Source organism: Moschus berezovskii, chromosome 27 (assembly GCF_049115385.1).
Source record: "Moschus berezovskii isolate FMDL1 chromosome 27, NW_MosBer_1.0, whole genome shotgun sequence".
Lineage (NCBI taxonomy): Eukaryota > Metazoa > Chordata > Mammalia > Artiodactyla > Moschidae > Moschus > Moschus berezovskii.
The window spans coordinates 35723647-35740336 of record NC_142486.1 but is presented as its reverse complement, the minus strand read 5'-3'; the positions used below and the strand labels follow the sequence as shown (position 1 = coordinate 35740336).

General features: G+C 41.7%; 1 protein-coding gene across 9 annotated transcripts in view; it reads left to right on the top strand.

Annotated features, from left to right (window-relative positions):
- Window positions 1-16690, top strand: part of RBFOX1 (RNA binding fox-1 homolog 1) — a 411330-nt gene that overhangs the window by 375361 nt on the left and 19279 nt on the right. For 5 of the 9 annotated variants that reach the window (XM_055409443.2, XM_055409439.2, XM_088833069.1 and 2 more), the window contains one exon: window positions 15974-16026. The exons of the other annotated variants lie outside the window; for them this stretch is intronic. In XM_055409443.2, the coding sequence (XP_055265418.1) occupies window positions 15974-16026 (53 nt within the window). The remainder of the gene's footprint in view (window positions 1-15973; window positions 16027-16690) is intronic. 9 annotated transcript variants of the gene reach the window in all.

Below are 16690 nucleotides of genomic sequence, written 5' to 3'. Positions count from 1 at the left end.
TATGGTTTGTACTGCAGTGACCAGAATAGCACATACAGCTTTCAATTAGAACACTGCATTGAAAATATACATTCATACATAGTAGTGCATATAATGTATTCTTATTTTTTATTTATATTCTTGTCCTTCTTTTTGGTTTAAAGTTTACTTTCTTAACTGGTTCATTTTTTTCCCCCCAGTGATACAGGGTCCCCTCAGGAAGAGAAAGTGAAGCTGATTTATCTAGACAGCTTTAGGGTAACTAGAAAGAAACAGGTATTGTCTGTAAATTTCATTTTCCAAGGTACACAATCCAGATCAAAATAAATTTGATCAATAAAACTTGCCATATATATGAAAATGCTCCTGGAAAAATGTTCATTAGGTGGAAACAGAGGACTTTGGTATTCTCACTGTTTCCTAAGACTTCTTGAAGTTTAATACAGTAGCTTGGCACACTTTGATTCAGATCATCTCTCTGTGATAATTATAATAATAATTATATAGCAACAGTGTCTATGTATGGAGCCCTTATTCTGTGATTGGCACTGTTTAAGGTGCTTTATAAAGACAGTCATGGACTTGGCATACCAACCCTATTCAATTGCTGTTGCCACCTCCATTTCACAGATAGGGAAGACAAGACTAGGGAAAGATGAAGAAGAGGCTCAGTTCAGCTTGAGAGTGAAGTCTATGCCCTTAGTCCCCAGGCTCTGAGCATCTTAGTAGAGCAACCTTGAGGAGTCATTTCTCGGTCTTCCATCACATCATATGTGATGGGTTTATTGATTCCCTCACAGAGTGGTTTGGAGGTTTCAAGATACTGCCTATGAAATATTTAGCACATCAGGGGGACTATATAAAATGTTCTCGTTTTTTTTTCATGTTCTTGTTTCCATAATCCTCAATTCCAATTTTTCATATTTTATTTTATATTCCCCATAACATCATCCACTAAGAGTTTTAAATCTGGAAAGCAAGAGTGAGCTTGGAGGAAACCAAGACCATCGAGGTTATTTTAGTTCCACCTGAATCTGAGAGTTTGAATCTGAGCATTTGAATCTGAGGGTTTGAATCTGTTGTTTCTTTAACCCATTCCAGAGTCAAAGTTTAGGGAAAGTAAGGATCAAATCTGTTCAGCTGATTATGCTGTAGACATGACTTTTAAATAGAGTAGGTAGGATTCTGTGCCAATCTAATCCTTTGAATCCACTGAGTTCTGGAATAATTTGTTTGTTTTGCTTTGTTTCTTTCTTTTTTTAAAATGGAAAACCATGTATTCAGGAGCTACATAGGTCCTTTAATTGATCAGTCCTCAGAAGTTCAGATTTTGATAAATCAGGTTTTCTTAAAGTAAGCCGTCTTAGGTGACTTTCCTGCCACTTTTAAATCTTTTCACTATGTAGATTTCTCTTTTGAAGTTAATTTTTCAGCAGTTGTAACCACTTGTCTGTCAGGTAGTATGCACCACGTTGGAACAAATGACCTGATCAGGGAAGCAGTTTAGTGAGGGCAGCTGTATAATGATCATTTAAGATGGATCATTTTAAATAGGCCACTTAAGTGATCGTTTAAGATGGGATGATGCGTCAGACAAGGGACGCCCTGTCAGTAACGACGCTAGGAACACAGGCTTCACCTAGCACTATCGAAGGACGAGGGGGGACACGTGTGGCCATCCTCAGGGGAACTCCCAGGGCCCAGACACAAGAAGCAGGCCCAGGCACAGTGATGTACACCCCGGGAAATCCCACTGTTGAGGTTCAAGTCCAGTGTCTGTCAGCCTAGGTCCTGGATTGTTTCTGTCCCCTTATGCTGTTGTTACAAAGTCAGAGCTAAGGCACGTTTGCCGCTTCAAATAATCATAACGAAGATGCAACTTAGTGATTAAAAAATGAATGGAATTTCATGCTCTCATTTATTTATTTTCCCCATGGATCAATAATTCTCGTTGAGCATTCACCGAACAAATTACGATAACTAAGATAATTATATTTTCTGCCAGTCTGCTCTGCAGATGGACAGTGATTCTATTTGATGAGGACTGAGATGGCCTGGGAAGAGTGAAGGAGGGAGTGTGTAGTTCTTGATGGTAGCATCAGTGTGATTTGGGGAACATGTGTTTATGGACACAGAGCCCTCAGTGATGAAAAGTAATATGTCTGTTACTGATGGATATATTCCCTGAGTTTCTCATTTTTAATTTACGCATATGCCGACACACACACGCACACATTGAGAGAAAAAGTGCTCAACTTTTTGTTTCAAGAACTAGTTGCCTTGAGTCCGTAATCTGTAATGGCTTCTTAACTAGTGTTAGGCACTGCCGGTTGAATATGTAATTTAATTGAAGCTGTTAAAAAAAGAAGCAAGCCTGTAATAGTCAACAGACTGGACCAAGAAGGAGTTGGGGAGATATTAAAGGAAATTCCAAACCCAATAGGCCATGGCTGTCACAGCCATGTGGGGAGCTATGTTTGCCGGTGACAAGACAAGATATAACAACTCCTTTGGTCATGTCATGGCCTAATTACATACTTTTCAGGTTGCAGATCATTGACTTGATGGGCCACAAAAAAGCAAATAAAACCTCTCTTTTCAGTAATATCATCAAGACCCTTCAACTGTGAAGGGTTTAGAGGCAGGTGAGAAAGCCCAGTGCTTTCCAGAGGCCAGTCAGACACCTCTGATGAGAAACTGTACACAGAAACCTCTGGATCAGCCATTTCCATTGCAGATAAAGACCTTTCCTCATAGAAGACAGTATTCCAGTCACGTGGAATGGAAGGAAATAGACAGGCCAGAGATAGACTCTGGGGCTTCTCAGACAGTGCTAGTGGTAAAGAATCTGCCTGCCAATGCAGGCGATACAGAAACACAGGTTCGATCCCTGGGTCAGGAAGATTCCCTGGAAGAGGGCATGCAACCCACTCCAGTATTCTGCCTGGAGAATCCCATGGACCGAGGAGCCTGGCAGGACAGTCCACAGGGTCACAAGGAGTGAAACAGAACTTAAGGGACTTAGCACACAAACACAGATAAGCTCTGAGCTCATGAAGCATTCATGAGTGTGACAAAAATTAAACCCGCTCCCCTACGCCTTTTATTTTTTTGGTCACTATCACATATCCTAGACAATCTATCTCTGCAGGTAAGAAGGAACTTTTCATTAGAGTTCATTCTTTTAACGTTATCACAGCAAGTTCTGGCTCTAATACCCATGAAGAGAACCTGAATTCTCTTCCAGAAGAACTGACTTCTGTTTATATGTAGGCTTTATTTTATTTTCATATTTGTGTGTAATGCATGCCTGTGAAGAGTCATTAGACCCAAATAAATAACTTATGATTTTCTCCCTAGGGTAGATCACAGTGATTGACTTCTGGAATTAGATTCTCCTCCAAACCGTAGTGCATTTCATCTTTAATTAACATCCAAAACATTTAGAGTAGGGACTGCTATCAGAATTTAGCCGGATGGTAGTTGGGTAGGAGGGGCTTCCCAAGTGGCTCAGTGGTAAAGAATCAGCCTGCAATGCAGGAGACACGGGTTCGAATCCTGGGTTGGGACGATCTCATGGAGGAGGAAATGGCAGCCTACTCTAGTATTCTTACCTGGGAAATCCCATGGATAGAGAAGCCTGGCAGGATACAGTCCATGGGGTCAGGAGAGATGGACATGACTTAGCGACTAAACCACCACCGCTAGTTGGGAAGGAGAGACATTGAGGGAATTGCAATAGCTAACTTTCAAGCTTATTCTTGCTACATTATGATGTGTGAATGTTTGGATCAATCAGTAGATTTGGGGGAGAAGATTCAGAATCAAAACCAAACAGCCTTTTTCCCTTCATTGTCATAATCACTTAGATTGAAATGCCTTGGCCTGAGAGTCTAGAAATGCATCACATGTCTGATAACCTGGATCAGTGATTACCAGTGTTTTTGTAGCTGTGGAAATTTCTTTAAAAAGAAAACTAGGATCTCTGGATGCTCCTAACACCCTTTTAATACCTCTAGCATCCTTTTAATACCTCCTTTCATGGGCCAATATTGTCATTTGAAATTTGATTGCATTAAGAGATGAGAGACTTCCCCCACACACACACACCATTTCTACATGGTTAAAGGGTTTGTGGATCACTTCTAGACACTAGAATAGGAGCCCACATGGTGGGGCTGGGGACACATCAAAAAATGTGTCCTGGAAAATATTAGTTCCATTGCTTTCCCAGAATAATTTCTCTGCTGGTTTTTTTTTTTAATTGTTTTCTTTAACATCTTTGACTTGAACGTAAAATTAACAAACAACATGGAAAGAAGTGCTTCCCTTATTCTGTTCTAATTTCAAGGTTAGAGGGGTTATTACTTAGGGTCCTTAGATACTTGCACTGCAAAGCGTGGTTCCTTGACCAACCAAATTCCCAGTTGGCCTCACCAGGAACTTGTGAGACACGCAGACTATCAAGCCCCGCTTGAACCAGAATCTACACTTTTAAGATCCCAGGGAGATTTGTAGGCGATTTGTGAGAAGGGCCATTCTTGAGGTGCTTCAGTTCTACCCCAGTAGGCAGTCAATGGGACTTTCGAGGTGGCATTAGTGGTAAAGAACCCACCTGCCGGTACAGGAGACATAAGAAATGCAGGTTCGATCCCTGGGTGAGGAAGATGCCCTGAAGGAGGAAATGGTAGCCCACTCAGGTGCTCTTACCTGGAAAATCCCATGGACAGAGGAACCTGACGGGCTACAGGCCATAGAGTCGCAGGGAGTTGGACACGACTGAACTGACTTAGCATGCACATGGGCAGTAAACAGTGTTCACTCTGGGTTCTCCCTCCACACATCTTGCATGTGTAAGAGAGTTTGTCTTTGTGACTTGTTGATTAGGGACTGTCTCCTCTGCTCTCTCCCTTTTTCAAGGAGAAGGTCAGAGTTGCCCGAGGTTGGTTGTCCCTCACAATCCATTTTGTTGTGACTTCTTCCTTCAGCTAGCCTAGGGCCACTAGTCATCATTTTCTTCACCCCAAAGATCCAAAGCTAATCAGAATGATCCTGTGCTGTTAATAATATCTCCTCATGGGTTGTGAATAACTGTAGACTCTTCCTGTTATAAAACCTACCCTGGAAAAGTCGTATCAGACTTCTGTTACTTTTATGGAGCCCCTGTTTTGCCATCTGCGATTGGGGGTAGGAGGAGACGGGGACGACAGAGAATGAGGTGGCTGGATGGCATCACCAACTTGATGGACATGAGTTTGAGTAAACTCCGGGAGTTGGTGATGGACAGGGAGGCCTGGCATGCTGTGGTTCATGGGGTCGCTAAGAGTCGGACACGACTGAGCGACTGAACTGAACTGAACTGAAAGGGAGAGAATATACCAGTTAGAAGTATAAAGAGGCAAAGGTAAACACTCACTCTTTGATAAACTGCAGAAAGGTGGTGGAAAGCATGGTGTTAGCAATAATTTGATGATTGACAGGTGTTTTTTTTAGGGCATATATGGTTGAGGGCTTCCCTGGTGGCTCAGCAGTAAAGAATCCACCTGCAATGCAGGAGATGAGGGTTCAGTTCCTGAGTCAGGAAGATCCCTGGAGTAGGATATGTCACCCCACTCCAGTATTCTTGCCTGGAAAATCCCATGGACAGAGGACCCTGACGGGCTACAGTCCATGGGGACGCAGAGTCGGACACGTCTGAGCAAGTAAGCGCACACACACACACACACACACATGATTATTTGAAATTATTGAGGGACTGCCCTGGTGGTCCAGTGGTTAAGATTTCACCTTCTAATGCTGGGAGTGTGGGTTTGATCCCTGCACAGGGAGCTGGGATCCCACATGCCATGTGGCCAAAAAAAAAAAAAAAGAGAGAAAACATAAAACAGAAGCAGTATCGTAACGAATTCAATAAAGACTTTAAAAATGGTCCAAATCAGAAGAAGAAAGCATTGCATATATATGGACAAAATCAAGCACATTAAATCCATCTGAAAGGACAGATTGTTTTTAGACGAGGCAGTCTTTCAGGACCCACTGTAACACTAACATGCTGGGAACCTGTGCTTCCTCAGCTTATCATTGCCCTGGTCGGGATGTAAAGCGGGGTCTGTCACACTCCTTGTGCCTGCTCTTTGATTGGTGCGTGCATTGGCCAATCTTTGCTGATTTGCCTACAGATTACGATCAGAGAATGAGATTTAGAACCTGAGTCTTAGTTTGTAAGTTCCTTACTACACAAGATAGTAGTGGCAAGCTAATTTCATCATTAAAGGGATTGGGGGGTGGGCAATGAGTGATGCCTGCCTTCCTGAGTGGTTGTGAGAGTTAATTGTGGTCATGAAGAGAAAGCTCCTTGCATAGCACTGATGCTCAGTAGCACTCAGGATATTATCATCAACATCATCATCCTTATTATTATTATCAGCAGCATCACTAAACTAGGAGCATAATTTGTTTTGTTGACTGAAAAATGAGCCCTTTCATGTGGCAGCAGGTTCTCTGAGTCAGAAATTTTTGCCTCTAGAAGATTTTTTGTTGGTTTTTCAATCTTGACTTTCATCCTAGAAACATGAAAACACATTGACTGGAAATTGGCCAAGAGAGTAGAACTTAAATGTCCTCACCACAGGCAAAGAAAGGTGACGCTGTGTAGTGATGGATATGTTAATTAGCTTGATTGTCTTACTTTTTCACGATGTACATGGGTATTAAGTCATCACTTTGCACACCTTTAAAAAAAAGCACGCTGTACAGCCTGGTTATAAACAATTTTAATTTGTCAATCGTATCTCAAAATTGGGGGGGAAATAGATTGGGCAAAAATGTTTTGAAGGGAGAAGCACCTGGGAACCTTGTGATCAAACAGCCTGTACTTATGTTCATCTTTCTCCTGGATAATTTCTTCTTTTTTCATGTCCAAGGAGGAGCTGTTAGGCTACCAGGGGCGCATCAAGTTCGTAAGAAAAAACAATCGATTCTCCCAGTGTAGACCCTGCCCCCAAACCAACATGGCTTCAAAGAGTCAAAAAAAAAAAAAGCCAAACCTGCCTATGTTGCCCTTTTCCCATCATACTTGATGAGAAGTCTGATGCTGTGGTAGTAGTGGGTTGTTGGAATCCCCCGGGATTAGGATGTTTCTGGAACTTTCCACCATTAGCTCCCTTTGTTTTGCACACAACTCCTACATAGACCCAGACCATCTCAGTGTGGCCTATCCACCATCCAGAGGCTCAACCTGGGCACCCTGGGCTTCTGAGCCTCCAGGATCTCAGAGGCCCCCCTCCTCAATATGAGGTGGCTTCTCCTAGAACAGCAGTCCCCGACCTTTTTGGCACCAGGGTCCAATCTCATGGTAGACAGTTTTTCCACGTCCTGGGGTGGGAGTGGATGGTTTGGGGATGATTCAAGTGCATTGCATTTATTGTGTACTCTATTTCTCTTGTTGTTACATCAGCTCCACCTCAGATGATCAGGCATTAGATCCTGGAGGCTGGGGACTCCTACTCTAGAGAAATATATGCTGTTCAGAGAATCTGCCAAACCCATTTCCAACCTGTAATTGGTACCCCGCTGTGCTCTTGTTTGCCTGCCCAATGAAAACTGAGGTGGAATTTTACCTTCTTGAAGGTTGTAGCCATCTGTAAAATGACCTACAACCTCAAAAGACTCTTAACTATCCCCACTTGCCCTAAAACCACAGAAGCCCAGGACTTAACAACACAAACAGCCAATGTCTTTGTGGAGGGAGAGAAGCTTACAGTGTTCCTGAGTCCATGCAGCCAAAAAAATAAATGTCTTCCCCCAAATGGGCTTCCATAGTGGCTCAGACAGTTAAGAATTTGCCTGCAATGTAGGAAACCCAGGTTTGATCGCTGGGTTGGGAAAATCCCCTGGAGAAGGGAAAGGCTACCCACTCCAGTATTCCTGCCTGGGAAATCTACTGGACAGAAGAGTCTGGTGGGCTACAGTCCACAGGGTTGCCAACAGTCAGACACTGCTGAACAATAATACACACCCCAAGCAAACTGCTTCCCCATACATGTTCTCATTGATCTGCACATACATATACTGCCCCCCCAAACAAAAACAACCCTAAGAGAGGCCTGTGTGTGTGCGTGCACACGTGTGTGCAAGTGTGCTGTTTGTTCCCATTTTCCAGATAAGAAAACTGAGGCCCAGAAAAATGAAATGATTTTTCTGTTGGAACACAGCTTGTGTGTGACGGGGCCCAGCTTCCGGACTCTGCTAGTTCTCTTTCACTTTAGCTGGGAAAAGCAGTGCAGTGGGAACAAGGGAGAGTATTACATTTTGGAGAAACTAACATTTCAGAAGAGGGCTGTGCTCAGGTCTCCAGGAAACGGAGGTGGCCTTGCGTTTGAGTGTCTACAACTCAGAGGTTTGGTGAGGAAGATTCAAACTGGGGACAGATTCGCAGGCCTTAACTCCTTTCGCTTTAAACTTTTTAATGTATGCAATGTTTGTGTAGGAACTGTTGCTCCATGAAATAGTTTTGAATGGGTGTGAGTGCATTCCTCTTTTTAAAAACATCAGGATAGCCATTTCAGAGGAGTCTATAGTTAATCTACTTATTCGCTTGTTTTTTGTACTTCATCTTGATTCTACATGGCATCCATATGATTTTATATATATATAAAGCAACAGGGCAGGGAAAATATGAATCTGAATGGAATTTGTACAGTTCTAGAACTTTAGAACTGAGTCAGGGTGGGGTGGAGCGGAGAGGTAAAATACTGATCACAAGCAAATCGGTCTTCCTTTCAAGGTGATAAAACTGAAATATAAATTAGATTATGAGCTTCGAGACAGCCAAGCCCAGTAATAGACACTCCTCAGTGGTTTAAAGACCACGAGCATGGCATCAAATTCCTTAAGCTTAGCTGGTTGCCTTGGAGAAGGAAATGGCAACCTGCTCCAGTATTCTTGCCTAGAGAATCCTGTGGACAGAGGAACCTAGTGGGCTGCTGTCCATAGGGTCACACAGCGTCGGACACGGCTGAAGCGGTTTAGCACGCATGCATGTATTAGAGAAGGAAATGGTAACCCACTGTAGTATTCTTGCCTGGAGAATCCCAGGGACAGAGGAGCCTGGTGGGCTGCCGTCTATGGGGTCACACAGAGTCGGACGCGACTGAAGCGACTTGGCAGCAGCAGCAGCAGCAGCTGGTTGCCTGGCCCATCGCAAGCCCTCATTAAGTATCTGAGGAGTGAATGAATCACATCAGTAAACTATTCAGCAAAGGTACCAAGTAGAACTGTAATAGGAGCATCTTTTGTCTGCATATTACATTTATGCAGGAATCAATCATGGCTGGATGCCCCAAGATTCCAGTAACTTTTAAAATATGACCAACAACCTGATTAGTGTACCTTTCTACCTGAATTTTATGTGTCTAAAAAGAATCATCTGGTAAACATAGTTATTTAAAAATTAATAACTATTAAGAAATACATTGAAGAATGTATTGATTACAAATGCCAATAATTATAATTTCAAGAACTGTAAATAATGGAAATCAAGTAGCACAATTTAATTTAAAAAACAAAAGAACATGCAATTCTTATTTCCTGTAAAGGCAGATATCTATGTTCAGAGAACATATGTGAGAAATTAGTTCTCAGTGCTGGCAGACACATTAGAAACACCTGTGTGACTTTTTGGAAATACCTGCTACTACTCTCTAGAATTCTGATTTAAATGATTGGGTCTGGTCATGGGTATGTTATATTTTAAAAGATGGTCTGATCATTGAAAGAAAAAGTGTTAGTCACTCAGTCGTGTCCAACTCTTAGCAACCCCATGGACTGTATAGCCCACCAGGCTCCTCTTGTCTTGCAATTCTCCAGGCAAGAATACTCAAGTGAGTTGCTATTCCCTTCTCCAGGGGACCTTTGCAACCCAGGGATCAAACCCAAGCCTCCTGCATTGCAGGCAGATTCTTTACCATCTGAGCCACCTGGGGAGCCCTGGTCATTGGTATTTTATATTTTTTAAAAGAATCTTAGAGTACTATAATGAGAACCTCTACTTTATAACTAACAGATACCCTGGAACTCACAGATAGAATTAAATTAACTTTGTCCATTGCCATCTTGGGCTGACATCTGTCAGACCAGAAGACTCCCTTCTCAGGCTGAAGGAATACTTTAGAAGATAGCCTTGAAGGATTTTAATCACATACCTGTGCGTCTGTGTGTTAGAGTGAATATTCATAGCTTTGGCTACAAGAGGAAACTGGCTGTGAGTGGCATCAAGCCTGAGTTTTGTGTAACAGTAGAGACAAAGATTAACTAAAAGGCCGAAGAAGGTAAATGACCAGCACCTTTACCAGTAAAATTTAAAACCAGTATTATTTGATGGGAGGACATCTCCAATCTGGCCTTTCCCTCGACCCCCACCCAGGTGGGAAGATTTCTCTGTATCTTATTCATACCTAACCCCTCACGTCCCCTCCAGCAATCGTGGCTGGCTGTTATTTTCATTTGACTCTTAGAATTCAGCTGTGGGTGGTTTGTCGAAGAAAAGAAAATTGCCAAGAGGTGAGATTTAGCCTAAGATGAAAAGCAAGATATTAAGGATAATATAGCAAGTTCCAGGACTCATTTAAGAGTTCCCACCAGCAGAAACAGATCCAGAGTCTAGGTGGCCAACGTTTTTGGCACCGGAGACCGGTTTTGTGGAAGACAGTTTCTCCGTGGATGGGGGTAGGGTTGGGGGGTGCTTTGGGGATGATTCAAGTACATTACATTTATTGTGTACTTTATTTCTATTGTTATGACATCAGTTTCACCTCAGATCTTCAGGCCTTAGATCCCAGAGGTTTGGGATCCCTGATCTGTGGAAATCATCGTAAAACATCATAAAGTTTGGTGATAGATTAAAAGAGAGAAAGACTATGAAAATTCCTCCATAGACAAGCCACACCCATTATTGACTCCATACCCTTTGTGGGAGCATCCCTGAGAAGAATCTTAGAGAGTGAATGAGACTTGGGGTCTTGGAATCTAAAAAAACAGAACAGATGAATATATATAAATAAACAGACTCACAGATCTAGAGATTAGTGGGGAAAGGAAGAGAGGAAGGGTAAAATAGGGATATGGAATTAATAGATACAAACTACTATGTATAAAAATAAATAAGAACAAAGATATATTATAAAGTATGGAATACTTAGCCATTATTTTATAATAACTGTGCATGGAGTCCAGTCTATAAAAATACTGAGTCACTATGTTGTATACCCTAAACTAATATAATATTGTAAATCAGCTATACTTAGTTATAAATAACAGAATAAAAATATCAAAATATCTTGATTATGATTTTTATATTTAAGCAAAAAAAAAGGCTCGAGTCTTGACCCAGTGCAGCTATCTCCAGGGTTTACCTCCACCCCTTAACATCTCGTTCACATTACATGACCTTTTTCTGACTCTGTTACGTCATCTGTGAAGTTGGGGAGGATAAGAGAGATTGTCAGGAAAAATAAATGAAAGAATACATACATACAGCACTCAGCAACCACCTGTCATGGATAATGTTCCATCAGTGTTAGCTAGTGGCCCTTTGGTGTTCACATTCCAAAGGATCGAAACGAACACAGCCTTCTGTCTTGTGCTCGGTAATTGACTATTTCCTCATTTTTCTTAAATTAGTCATCCTCTCTTCTTCCACAAAGCCTCCCTCTATCCAACAGTCTTCTGGGAAAGATGGGCTTTGAAGCGAAAATGAAACTGAATTTGTAAGAGATGTCTCAGCAGGTTTTCCCAAATGTCTCCATGGTAAAAAATTACCCGGGACCACAGTTCCCTCCCTGGAGGTACTGTCCAGATTAATCAGACCTCCCTCCTGGAAATTCTCATGCAGGTGGTCAGGGCTGAAACCCAGACATCCATATCTTTTAACAAGCATTCTAGGTAATTGTCTTCAAGAAAGTTTGAGATATTCTGGAGTAGAGGGAGGGGTCAAAAATGGGGACAAATTATAGGTTAAAAAAAAAATGGAAAAGAGAACTAGATGCAGACTCACTAGGAAAAAAATGGAAAGACCCGGCCAAGATGAGCTTGAGTAAACCCATTGGAAGACGAGGAACAGAGGAGGGAGCAAAAACAGCAAGCATGATATTATGGCCACTTTTCATCAGCTTCTCCCGCAGAAATGAGGTTTAAAGTTCATTCTCTGAGACGGCTTTCAGAAAGTAAAAGTAACCAGTCCTGGGTCATGTGTGATTTTCTATGATCCAGCCTCGGAAACCATGCAGCTAGGTTGACTCAGAGACCAGCATGGCAGGTGGCAAAATGGAAGCTGCAAGAGAAGCAAAATCTATAACCAACTGGGTGTTCCAACCCCCTTTGCACTCTGCATTTGTGGCATCCCCAGTGCTTTGCGGCCATGGCTGAGCAACCCCTGCCTCATTCCAGACTCACTCCCAGACCCACCAGAGCAGAGTTCAGCTATCCCTGGTGGCTCAGTGGTAAAGAATCTGCCTGCCGAGCAGGAGACATGGGTTCAATCCCTGGGTCAAGAAGATCCCCTGGAGAAGGAAATGGCAACCCACGCCAGTGTTCTTGCCTGGAGAATCCCATGGTCAAGGAGCCTGGTGTGCTGCAGTCCATGGGTCACAAAGAGTCAGTCATGTCTTAGACTTAGACTTAGTGTTGCTACTTAACATCACTGTGAATCTAGGAGCCGCCAAAGTGAGAACCAGTCAACTAGACAGGTGCTTCTCTCTTGGCCGTGTGATACACTCACCTGGAGGTCTTTAGAAACTCCTGATGCCGGAGACCCACTCCCAGAGCTACCCATTTAATTGGTCATTAGGCTTTCTAGAAGCTCACTAGGTGTTTATTCTGTCCATCCAAGGTTGAGATTCTGCCAGACTTAATCATTGACAATCACTGAACAAACCAGTTGGCTAAAAAATCAGGTCCAGCTGCGTTTGAAGTTTACATCCTCAAGTCCGTGTCAAGAGTGAAGAGCAGACTAGGGTTAGCAAAAGGGGACAGGCCCCAGGCCAGCCTCCTTTCCCCTCTTAAGAGTTGACCCGGATGTCCAGAGCACGCTTGGGTTGCTGTGATCACTGAGATTTCCTGTCACTTAGGACACAGCAGACCGCTATGCTATGTTGTTAATCTCTTTGATCACACCTCTCTCTCTGGTCATTTGGAGTAAATGATTTCACCAAGAGGGTCGGATCATTTATGGTCAATCTAAGGTAAATAGTTTATCTTCAAGTTAAAGTAGGGAGAAACAGAACCACATAAAAATGTCCTAACAGAGGAGGCAGGGCTTCCCAGGTGGCTCAGTGGTAAAGAACCCCCCTGCCAATGCAGGAGACCCAATCCCTGGGTCGGGAAGACCCCCTGGAGAAGGAAATAGCAACCGACTCCAGTATTCTTGCCTGGGAAACCCCATGGACAGAGGAGCCTGGAGGGCTGCAGTCCATGGGGTTGCAAAAGAGTGGGACATGACTTAGCGACCAAACAACAACAGCAGAGGGTCATAGACACCACAATGAAACCTGCCCCTTCTTCTCCTCAAATTCCTCTGTTGACCTGATACGTGGGGTATCCCTTGCCAGACTCTTATTTGCCTGGCATTTTCTATTAACTGTAGTCATAATCAATTGATGAAAGAAAGGGTAGTTTAGAGGGAAAAGTGATCACGCAGGCTAACTCCAGGGAATTAATGAGCTCTATAAAAACACACTTTTCTGAGACGTTAGGATAGACTTCCTGGGATGGAGGGAGATTGTTTGTGTGGATTAAAAAAAATAAAAGTCAATACAGAATTAATACATCTGAATGGCTACTGTTTTTTAGAAATATGTTTGTATATCTTTTTTTGGCATTGCTGCAGAGTCCATGGCATATTCCTTAAAATATCACTGTTGATGACAACTCTAAACTTCGATATAGGCTTGATTTGATAGTCAGAAGTCATCTGAGGCAACTCTTTTGAAGACAGTGAGTCATCAACAGGAGTAGTTGCCTTTGTTTGGAAATTTACTCAGGAATCAAAGGCACTGAAAACGCCAAACAGATTATTTAAAAAAAAAAAAAGAAGAAGAAGAATATGGAGAAGGAGTAGCATTTTTTTTAAAACAGCAAATATATCATGTCAAAAAGAGGGCTATGAAGGACAATCATCACATTTTCTAAAAATCTGGTACAATTCAAGAAAAGGGTCTAGTTTCTTTATAGTCATACTTATAGGCTATATTTTTACAAAGGTTCTCTCTTCATCGGATCATTTTTTTTATTATTATTATTTCTGTTGGTTGCCTCCCATGGTTTTCCCGGAATCTAGCACACTCAACAGTCCCTTAGGGAAAATTCAGAGGAGAGATTCAAGGTAGTACTGTCTTTAGGATGAGTGAGTAGGGATGCGATGGAGCCACCTCACGAATGAGGCCCTGCCTCATTGATAAGTGAATAGCTGTTCCAAAGAGCTTGTCTCTTTGGATAAACCAGATGACCCTTCTTGGTTACCGTAGGTTCTTCTTATGGGTGTGCTAGAAACAGAGGTCCTTCCAAAGTGCTTGTTTGGTCCACCCAATAATATATTTGTAATTTGAGCTATCTGTGTCTTATGCCCCTAGAGTCAGTCCAAGGTGAGCAAGTCAAAACAGATATTCCACTCAGGCATCTTCATTTCCAGGGATATTAAGTTTACTGCTCCTCAAACCTTGAAAATTTGATGCCAGGTAATGATGGGGCCCGAAAAGTTTGTGTCAGAGCTGAAAGATAGCCAACGTCCAACGACACTGACTTTGTTTTAAGAGAGGTAATAAATGAACTTAGTTATGACTTTTATTATGGTGGATGAGAAACATAAAAAATGCTGTCCTCAGACCACGTATGCGTTTTGTTAAGATTTCATTGTCATGGCAGTGATGAGAATCTTCAGCTGAATGTTAGATTCTAGTGAATTTCCAAGTGGTAGCTCTATGTATATTTCAGGGACTTAGCTTCTACAACAGAAAAACTTTCTTAAGATGTTTTAAGAGATGCTTGATCACTAGACCAATCAAACTGAATTGCATTTATCTTGGTTCTAGATGATTCCCATGCACAGAAGACTCTAACAAATAAGAATTAGAAGCCTTAATACTCCTGCCTCTGAGGCATTTAAGAGCCTTGCCGATCTCATTGGGACATTTTTGTAATCTGCCTGACACAGATGTTCTTATTTCTGGAGAAACAGACAGTACCCCTGAATTAGAATACATTACCTTGTGGAAATGCCACAGTTGGAAACATCTTAAGAGATTTTTTATTATCTTTCTGGATTTATTAAATCAAAGTGAAATAGCGTTTTCCATTTTTATTTTCTTTTTTAATACTGCATCATTAAAAATAATTTGGCAAGACAGGGTTTATTTCAATTGATGAGTTCTCTTACCTTCTTTATGTAGCAAGCCTCATTTGGTGAGAAAATTATTATCCATAACACGATATCATTTAACATTCTCTTCAGAAATGATGGCATTGCTTTTTCTTTCCTTTAAAAATTTTTTAATATTATACTATAATAGTAATAAAGTCTGGAATTGTATGATTTTCCTAGCTATTGCAGTATACTCTTTTTCTAATAGTCTATTTTTTTTCTTTTTAGCATAGTCTCCTTTGAGTGTAAGAAATCCGTAGAAGCTCAGTTTGAAAAACCCTAAGCCTTAGAAACCCACCCTGGCATGATAACATGTTAGTAACACCTAGTATTAATATCTCGTGCAACAGCTATACATGGTCCATGTTCTGACAGCACCATGATTTTGTGGAAGGGTTCCCTCGCATGCCTGTTTCATGATCTTCCTAAACTCTCCAAGCCCACAATAGCAACACATTTCCTTGCAACATCCATTCAAACTCAGCACCCTTCCCTTACCTCATCTGACTACATCGAACCAATTGGCAGAGAGCGCATTTCCCCCTGAGCGAGCAGTATTGTGAATTTTATCTTCTCTTCCAGAAATCAGTTCGTCTTCGTTGCAGCAGATGAAATTTCTTGTAACACCTCTGCAGGTAACAAACATTGCTACTTCTTGGTGCATCCATCCGACTCTCAGTATCCTTTGTTTTTCTTTTTTCCCCTCACATGCTGCAGTCGGTCATGCTAGAAAGTTGAGTTAAGAAAGAAAGTCATGTCTTTGCAGTATAGCTGGAGCTTTTAGGCTCTGCTGTCTAAAAAGACAGTAGGCGTTTTGCTAACTTGGATGTTTTATTTCCGGTTTTAATAATACTTGATCCAGAAAAGTAAGACTATATTGAATGAAGCCACAATAAAATATTACAGTATAATCAGTGCTCTTAACGTTAAAATACTGAATAGGGGAGATTTAGGCACACAGACATGGGACTTCTATGTTTTGGGACGTATTATGTCTGGGTTCACATGGGTTTCTATGGGATTATTTGGGATCTTTATGGAATGACTGTTTTATATTATAGGCCCTAAAAGACTGAATCTATAAAGCTAGAGGCATTGGGGAATATAATAATCTCTGTCTTATAAGAAGAGGATCTTCATTCCATTAGTTAAAGATCTATTTCCTTTCTTTTAACACATATTACAAGTAGTAAGGCATGAGAGAGACAGAGTCTTCTGTTTTTAAAATCAGTCAATTGGCAAGCAGAAATTGCCCAGTTGCATGGTGTATCCATCAAAATAATGCCTGTCTTTTTGCTT